Source organism: Haliotis cracherodii, unplaced genomic scaffold (assembly GCF_022045235.1).
Source record: "Haliotis cracherodii isolate W230 unplaced genomic scaffold, xgHalCrac1.p SCAF_13, whole genome shotgun sequence".
Taxonomy (NCBI): domain Eukaryota; kingdom Metazoa; phylum Mollusca; class Gastropoda; order Lepetellida; family Haliotidae; genus Haliotis; species Haliotis cracherodii.
Genome location: NW_027266268.1, coordinates 37,311,220 through 37,320,530, shown reverse-complemented (window position 1 = coordinate 37,320,530; position 9,311 = coordinate 37,311,220). Strand labels below are relative to the sequence as shown.

The 9,311-nt window shown below is 39.9% G+C and overlaps 1 protein-coding gene across 2 annotated transcripts; it reads left to right on the top strand.

Moving 5' to 3' along the window:
* The first annotated feature begins 1,650 nt into the window (after window positions 1–1,650).
* LOC139459300 (uncharacterized) lies at window positions 1,651–8,925 on the top strand. 2 transcript variants are annotated; one of them, XM_071240754.1, is made up of 9 exons: window positions 1,651–1,731; window positions 3,076–3,141; window positions 3,946–4,061; window positions 4,815–4,979; window positions 5,312–5,358; window positions 6,161–6,272; window positions 6,683–6,847; window positions 7,326–7,360; window positions 8,821–8,925. In XM_071240754.1, the coding sequence occupies exons 1-9, from the start codon at window positions 1,727–1,729 to the stop codon at window positions 8,845–8,847; spliced, it is 738 nt and encodes a 245-aa protein (XP_071096855.1). In that variant the 5' UTR covers window positions 1,651–1,726; the 3' UTR covers window positions 8,848–8,925. The 2 variants fall into 2 exon arrangements, with proteins under 2 accessions (XP_071096855.1, XP_071096856.1); XM_071240755.1 differs by lacking the exon at window positions 1,651–1,731 and adding an exon at window positions 1,796–1,874 and having other exon boundaries at window positions 3,083–3,141.
* The last annotated feature ends 386 nt before the right edge of the window (window positions 8,926–9,311 follow it).

The following is a 9,311-nucleotide window of genomic DNA, read 5'->3' as shown; positions in this document are numbered from 1 at the left end:
TCTTATTTAGTATATATGGAAATATCTTACTCATCGTGTAATGAGATTCCTCTATAGTTGTTAGGGTCGTCTGTTTTGCCTTTATCTCCTTGTTCATCTGTTGGTTTAGCAGATTATTAAAGTGTTCCTGACAACAGCAACTGGTGAGTATTACTCGTGAACGACTTGTTTGAATCTTTCTCAACTAATTTCCACAACCTTTTACAGTCGCGTGTGTCAGCTGCTTGAACTAATTTGCTACTAACATTTAATTTTAAGTCTACAGCTTTAAGGCATATATTCTTAAAGCTATTTCTTTCTTGTTTATACAGAAGCAGGTTTTTTTTTCTATTTTGGCTAACTCGGAACACGTTTAGAAGTATATATTTAATACTTCTTAAATCAACACAATCGTGATCAAACCACCCAGGCTGTAATGTTCCCGAGTGTACTCGGTTTGAGATTTTTTAACAGTGATCCAATGGATTTCAAAATATCGACAGGACTAACTACAACAGTGTCTGTGTTTTCGCAAACTGTTTCCGTAAACCTGTCAAACTGCTCAAGAGTAAAAACTGATTGAAACTGTTCAGCGAATGTTTGTTTAAATGTAACATTCCATATACTTCACTCTCTCAAATCCTGTAGATAAGAGGTTCACATAACATTAACATGATTGCAATCCCTAACACCTTCTCTAAATAATTTCAAAGTTAAGGAAAGAGGGAGATGAACTGAATCGGTGCGTGTGTTTGTTGAAATACACATGGGGTCTGGGATGCTGTAACCATTTGCCACTGTGAAAGTAAAAGCTCCTGAAGCGTCTGACAATCTTCCATTGACAATAAAAAGATTTATTTTATTTAAAACAATCTACATATTTCGACGAATTGTCAACTATAATTGTTAATAGCGCTGTCCCTGTTTGCACGTACAGGTGGGGCAAATTCAACAGGGCAGGAAGTGTCCTCATCAATAGGTAGATGGGCAAGAGAATCATCTTCAATGAAGTAATTTAAGTTACCAGTTCTAGCATTCATGTCACCTCACAGTGTCAGAACACTGTCCTGATCTTTTCCTATAGCAAGAGCTATTCGTTGCTCAATGTCTTCCCCACCACAGCGATTCTCAGTTGTTTCTGGTTAAACCGCTGTACAAATTTCACATGGGTGTTTCCATTGATGATGACACCCCAGTGTCCCACGAGGTGTGAATCCCATTTTTAAAATGACCGCCATCCTGATGGTCACTGCGTTGATAACATTGGGGATTGCAGACACGGTACTGCTGTCCGGAGGTATAACCTTTTTGGGACCATGGTCAGGAATGTAAGATATGTTGATAAGACATATCTATGATTGCGAACCAGCAGTGCTGGGCAGTAGAGGCTAAGTGTCAGAGCTACACTTTGTAACTATGTCTCAATAAAATCGTTGTGGACCCACAGACGGACTTGTGTCGTATGTAGAAGTCAAGACGAAGTATCCCCTAGAACACAACCTTCTACGGCGGATACTTATAAACCTCGATGGTGATTGGCTCCACGTGCCGCGTGACATCGGTGTCAAATTAGAATGGATTGCTTCCTTGCAGATGAATACCTGCTATCCCCAAACGCTGTGTTCACTCCGATTTCTTGTAATTTCGTTTAGCAGTGGTGGATGTTTATGCATTTGCTACAAAGTCCGATCACGCATGATATCAATATACACTTCATTGTACATGTCAGGTTGTTTGAAGCGCTTGGATGTTTTTTTCAGCTTATCCCTTATCACCTGTTTGACATAGAGCGGAGGGAACCTAGCATATGGTCGTCCCTATCTCTTCGTTCCTCAGATAGCCTAATAGCTTGTTGCGCAGATATCTTCCCATTGGTATAAAGCTCCTTCGCCATGGTAGGTGTTCGTTAAAAAAGAACGTTTAGTTATGTTATATGAAACATAGAGAAATAGTTGTTTTATACCAAAAGCGAAACAATTGTCACCTTGCTAACTTTATTTGATTTTTATAACAGACATATTTGAGATTTCATTGACATTTATTACAAAATATTCGTACGTTTTCAACAAATGGTTAATGTTTAAATGTAGCATGACAAAGTACAGTGGCCTCCCCTGTCCCACAGCGGGTCCTTAAACTGAGAATGAACTTTGTATTACGACTTGTGTATAATTGTAAATATACAACGTCAACCATCTCGATCATCTGCCGAACAGACTCCACCGCAAGGGGCAAACCAGTGATACAAATGAATGGATCACCGAAAATAATCAGTAATGAAATCAGCCTAACGTGTGTTTTAACTTTTTAGCATATCAGTTCATGCATGAAACTTGGATTTTGTCAGTATTATGTTAACAATTTCACTGAAACTGTGATTGAGTCACTCGCAGTAGGAGTAGGCACACTTGCAAGTTGTAAGTACAACATTTATCTATCATGTCTCAGCTCAACGCTGTTCATCTGGAGTATCCACTTATGCATTGTTGTGTAGCATATGGGGCGGTAGGGTAGCCTTGTGGTTTAAGCGTTCGCTCGTCACGCCGAAAACATGGGGTTCAATTCCCTACATTGGTACCATGTGTAAAGCCCACCTCTGGTGTCAACTGTCGTGATATTGCTAAAAGTGGCGTAAAACCATATTCACTCACTCACTCTTTCACGTCTGTGGAATGTCACTATGTGTGAAGCCAAACTCTGGTGTCAACTGTCGGAATAATGCTAAAAGTGGCGGAAAAACCATATTCAATCACTCATTCTCTCTTTTAACTCCTTGGAATGCCACTATGTGTGAAGCCCAACTCTGGTGTCAACTGTCGTATTATTGCTTGAATATTGCTAAAGGTTGCGTACAACCATACTCACTCACTCACTCACTCTTACAACTCTTTGGAATGTCACTATCCAAAAATAAGTTATGATTTTTGTCATGGGTAAATTTGCATACTGGACACAGATGAGCACTCTGAGCACAGTGGTAGACAACTAAGATTATTTCCACTGTTTATAAATGATCGTTTAAAATAAAACACAGTACATTTATCAATATATATTTCTGTCTTTCCGCCCTGAGTTTAGTCTTCAAAATGAATTATTGTTTCAGATGTTGAAGCTCGGTCTACTATTTGTATGTTTGATGCCCCTGAGTCTTTGTCAAAACAAGTAAGTGAACAAACATTAGATCTCTGTGTTTTAAAAAACAATTGAATAAGCGACTGAAGGTATGATCCTATATGTTAAATTAATTAATAATATCTTTAAGTGAAATATCTCATGAGATTGGGCGGTAATAAATAAATTTTACGTCCTATTATTGTTTTGGAATTTAGGGTAAACCATTCACAATAAAACGCCATACGGTACTTGTGAATTTAATGTTTCCCCTAATTCCATCATTCCTTCCCTTCAAACACCAATGAAACACTAATGAAACACACTGAGTTTGACACAGTAGATGAATTGCCAGATTTTCGCATGGTTGTTCGAGTGTTATGGAAGGATATAAAACCTCTGACAGAACAGACCGCCTCCGTGGTCTAATGGTAGAGCGTCCGCCTGGGGAGCGGAAGGTCCGGGGTTCGATCCCCGGCCGCGTCATACCAAAAGACGTTGAAAGATGTTACTTGTTGTTACCCTGTCTGGCGCTCGGCATTAATGGGCTAAAACAAGGACTGGTCGGCTTGGAGTCAGTATACTGTGTCTGAGTGAGGTATTCATGTTAAACTGCGGCATGGTATCTCAGTGGGCTAGCACTATAAATCGGCATCAGTCCGGACTAGTACAAGCAGCCAAACAAACACACACACGTACATGCACGTCGCTATATAAGTGCAATAATCTTGGACGCGACGTTAACCCCATTTCACCTTACCTCACCTCACCTCACCTCACCTCACCTCTGACAGAACATGAATATATTGATCAAATGAGGATATGAAACCTGCTGATTTTCTGTTGGACTTCCAGAGACCTGGACATGTTCGGGCTGATTAATCTACTGTACTTAAAAGCAGACAAGAACCTAGATGGGACAATTACACAAACCGAGCTTGACGACATATTCAAGGGGTTCGATGCCAATGGTAAGTTCATGACAAACTGTACTTCTGGAACCACATGAAACACATGTAAATTGTCATTGCAAGAGAATAACCAGCCTAGCTGTCTGCCGTAATAGATTCCACTTGGCATAAAGGCAACATATCTGTGGAAATTATATGGATGGATTACTGAAAATAACTGATGACACCAGGTGTTCGCGAAAAGGGTAAGCATGTCCTGCTCTACCGGTAGTACACCCTCCACTCACACAATCTGCATAAAAAGTAAATGTCCCGTCTATTTAACGACGACATACTGGACCAACGATAACAAATGTACCGACACGTATAATTGACAGAATGAAGGTAGTTGTCATCATTTAGCGTCTTCAGTGTTTTGTGTACATTTGACAATGACGTTAAAATCGCTAACCTTTGTTCATTAGTATGTGTCATTCCAGATTGCCAGGATTCGTTTAGTTCTGAGCAAAGTCATCATCCGTATTTTCTGAAATAATATTGCAACGTTTATGTGTACAGTAAACTACGTTTATAACGAACACGCTTATAACGAATATAACGAAATGTGTTTTGATCCCGTCCATTTGCTGTATGTATGTTGTATATATGTTTATAACAGACTACGGTTATAACGAACTTAGATTATTGGTCCCTTCGAGTTCGTTATAACCGTAGTTTACTGTATTTAATTCTAACTTGACCTTGACCCTGACCTTGACACTGAACTTGACCCTGAACTTGACCCCGAATACTAATTTGACCTTGACCGTTTAGGTGACGGAGATGTAACGCCTGCTGAGTTTGTACCGACGTGGATGGCCATCACCCACTTCTCGAAGGGGCTGGCCAATGCGTACTTTGTGCTTGCCGACCTCAATGCCGACGGCGTCATCGACCACAAAGACCTCACCATTCTCTACAGCAGGTTCGACGTTGACGGTGCGTACACAAATTCTTTGTCATAAGTGGTGGTGTTCGTGGATTTTTGTTTGTTTGTTGTCTTACTCGACACCCAGCAATATTCCAGCTATATGATTGCGGGCTGTAAATAACCGAGTCCGGACCAGACAATCCAGTTATTGGCATCATGCGCATTGATCTCCGCAAGTGGGATACGAAGACATGCATCAACCAGGTCAGCGAGTCATCCATATATCGCTATCGTTGTAACTTGTTCGTGACTTGCTTTCATTCAGGAGCTGAAAAAGCATCTTATAACAGTGACAATGCTCAAAACAGTTTTTAAGGAGAATACCTTTTTATTCTAACAGGAAATGGCAAAGTTTCTGGTGAAGAATTTAATCACAAGTGGCAAGATGTGAGTGTCTCTTAGATTATATACGAAGGGTGACGCCATTAGGAATAGTACAAAATGATATTCAAATAAATGATCCCCTATAGTATCACTCATAGGCGAGTGCGTGAGTGAGTGTCTAACAACTGTGGCTATTAAGAAAGCGTTAACTTGAAAAGATGGATATGAAAAATTACTTGCCTTGTTAAGCGATGTTTGGGGTGTAGAATGCATATTATTAGACATATTTCATCAAAACTGGCACTAACAAGTTTCCTCTTAACACTTTCTCAAGCATTATGCTGGTATTAAATCATTAAAATATTTAAGCATATTACAAGATAAAACTCAATTGAAAGCTCTGTGTAAATTTAGAATATCTCTCCACAACTTCTTTGTCAATAAATATCGTAGAACCAAGGACAGTGATTTTGAAAATTATATATGTTCTAACTGTACCAACAAGGAGATTGAAGACGAGTTTCATGTTCTTTTTATATGTGAAAAATATAAAACGTTGAGATTAAAGTTTCTACCTAATTTAGACATAACACACAAAGACAATCAACGGATGATCAATTCGTTGAATTCGACCAATGAAGACGTTATCAAATCTTTAGCATTGTATTTGAAACATGTATTTAGACTCAGGTGAATATATTATACTATGTTAAGATCACGTTGATTGTTATGTATCTGTTGAAACTGAACTGCACTATGGGCCATATGGCCTTGAATACTGAATAAACTGTCTGTTTCTGTGTCTGTCTGTCTGTTTGTCTGTCTGTAATAATACTGTGATGTAAATATCCGTCCGCTTGTTAAGATATACAAGGAGTCCGCCTTCGCTGTCCTCTTCACACGTGCGGACAATAACAAGGATGAACACTTGTCCACAGCTGAATTTACAAAACTGTTTAAGCCGTTCGACACTGACAGTAAGTATTTCGGGTTTATTTTTTCCATCAAAAATTTCATGGTAATGTGAAACTAATACAGTTTTGTTTGTCCGTTAACTTTGGCGTGAGGCATGGTCCGAGCGTTGGGACAGTTTAGGAGTCAGAACGGTCGCTCGTCACGCCGAATACCTGCTTTCGATTCTCATGTGAGGTGTTTGTTTGTTGTTTAACGTCGCACTCAGCAATATTCCAGCTATATGACGGCGGTCTATATATAATCGAGTCTGGACCAGACAATCAAGTGATTGATATCATGAGCATCGATCTACGAATTTGGGATACGATGACAATCATCAAGTCCGAGAGCCTGACCACCTGTAGCATAGTCACCAGTTACGGCAAGCATGGGTGGCTGAAGACCCGCATCTTCACGTGTCTGTTTTGTTCAGAGGACAACGCTGTGTCGAAGGCTGAGTTCGAGGCTGGCTGGACCAAGGAGAATTTTGGAAACAAGGCCCAGGCCGACGCTCTGTTCCGTGGCATTGACAGTAACCATGACAACAAGATCACCAGCGTCGATACCAGCCATCTTTATAGGATGTATAACGCTAACCGTGAGTCACGTGATCACTTTGTTAACCGTAGTATAAGTAAATACAACATCTCGTTTCAATGCTCAGAAGAAGTGTTGTGTCAAGAATATTGATGATTGTCTGCATAAAGCAAAATCAACGCGCGTTTTGTCCTAAATTCTTAGCACTCCCGCAAAGTGGTTACGGTGGGTAGGCCAGAGGGTAAAGCGTTCCCCTAAGGTCGACTCCCTACGTGGAAACATGTGTGAGTTTTTGTTTCCCCTGCAGTGATTTTGCGCGACTATTTCTAAACGCGGCCTAAAACCATACTCACTCTGCAAGTAATTCCTGTTATTCAAGCGACTCCCCCGTTGTTCTTGCGCATCCCCGTTGTCACTGTTATCTATTTTACCGCGTAATCCTTTCACGTTATCTAATAATGCAAGCTACAACAGAAAATTGGAATCTTAAATTCATTTGGGGTTGAGAAAATTAATTTCATTTCCATTTCATATTTCAGACGACGACCACGTTGATCTGATAGAACTGGCAAAGGTATTTAGTAATTTTTGACCAAACTCGCAATTAATTATAATATATATATCCACATACTTTTACTTAATAATTTACGTTTGTATAATTTTACAAACGACGTTGGGAGAACGAAAGTAATTGGTACGATACTTGTTGACGTGCCATGGTTGACGATGTGTCTTACAAACAACAAACAACATCTGTGTTAAACAACATCCATAGCGATAGTGTTATGAGAACATTGTTACTAAAATAATTTTTTAATTTGACGTTTACACGATATACGGCTTTTGCATTGGACGAGAGGTATGTCACATGACCGCGATATTCACGTTCATAAGTGTAAGAACGACACAATTTGACGTTCATACGTTTTTCACGAGACCGTGTTCTTGAAATGACGTAAACACTGATGGACTACTTCCACATTCCTGGGGAAACCCCTGGGAATTCCCTAGCACGAAAACACACATAAGCATTATTTCTGATCATTTAGAACCTTTAATCTTGGTCTCAGCAATTCAGTATACATTGAGAAACGTAAGAGAGCTTGACTGCATGATTGTTTACGAATTTCCTCGCTACGGCCCATCCTAATGAACAAACGAAAAAATGCACATCCAAACTATCGTCAGTATCGACTCGATCTGTGTCTGGGCTGACAGTGACCGTATCCAGCAATCTACGAATTTACCTTGGTGTCTGTTTGACGCATCTTTAATCACCTTTTAATAATCGGTTAGTTGATCAATGATGACTAACACATGTAACCGCCACAGGTTCATTAACAACTTCGGAAATCCTCCCGTCACGTTTATCGTGTCGGCCATTTTGACGTCTTGTACTTGATGTAAATGTATTACGACGCGCTGTCATTGTGACTGACTTACTGAGGTAGTTCATTACAGACCTTTCTCATCTAATGGGGATATTATATGAACACATGTGTTGCGTTAGATGTTTTTGAAGAGCAAGTTCTGCATCCATTCGCTCATGTCACCTCTCTTTTTGGGGAACTATTTTATTCCGCGATATAGCTGGTTGTTGTTTGGCTGTCAGTGTAAACATGAAGTCACACGTACTAAATAAAATTGTGTTTAGATATTGGCCTACATCCTTTGAGGTAAGAAATTGTGATAAAAAATTATAAGAATTGACTTTCACTTTGTGTGAGTTCATTGGATTATGAACCTTCATAGAGTGAGGGCTTAACATTGTAAGAACGTCGTCGCAAGCTCCGACGTTCATACAGTTTGGCCCTCACTCTATGAAGGTTCATAATCCAATGAACTCACACAAAGTGAAGGTCAATTCTTAAATGAACACTGCTGGTATAACTGATTTGATCCGTAATGCAGACAGGCATCAATAGCTGGAATATTGCTGATTGCGGCGTCAAACAACATTTGTTCACTCCCTGATATACATATTGATGAAAATATGATGCTTAATATTTTCTCCGCTTCCTCTTCCCCATCTAGATCAGTCTACTCGCTGGTCACCTGTAGATGCAACGGTAGGTACACAACAGAGGGTTGGTTCCTGTGACTATACGGTATAGCTTTCACACTGCATGCTGATAATGATCAAATCGTCTTGTTTGTTTGTTGTTAACGCCACATAATTAAATTTTCGTTGTGTTCATGGAAATTCCTGCATTCTGATTAGCTGAATTGGTCACGTGTTATTGCATTTATTTCCCAATGAATGTAAAAAATTCAGCCACGCCCACCGCTGCGCACTACTTTTATTACTTCGGAATGTCGGGGAATCCCAATATTACAGTCGAGGGAATTCCCTTTCTGCTCACGTGTATCGTCATGCACAGGACATTTAGCGACTTTCATGCATATTCATTGTCCAAACTACCCTTTGAAACCGAAGGCCGAGAATGAATGAAACAGCAAACGTGCAGGCTCGCTCGCCAGTTTTTTTTCCCGCTCGCCTCGGTTGAACTTTCATGTCTTCGCGT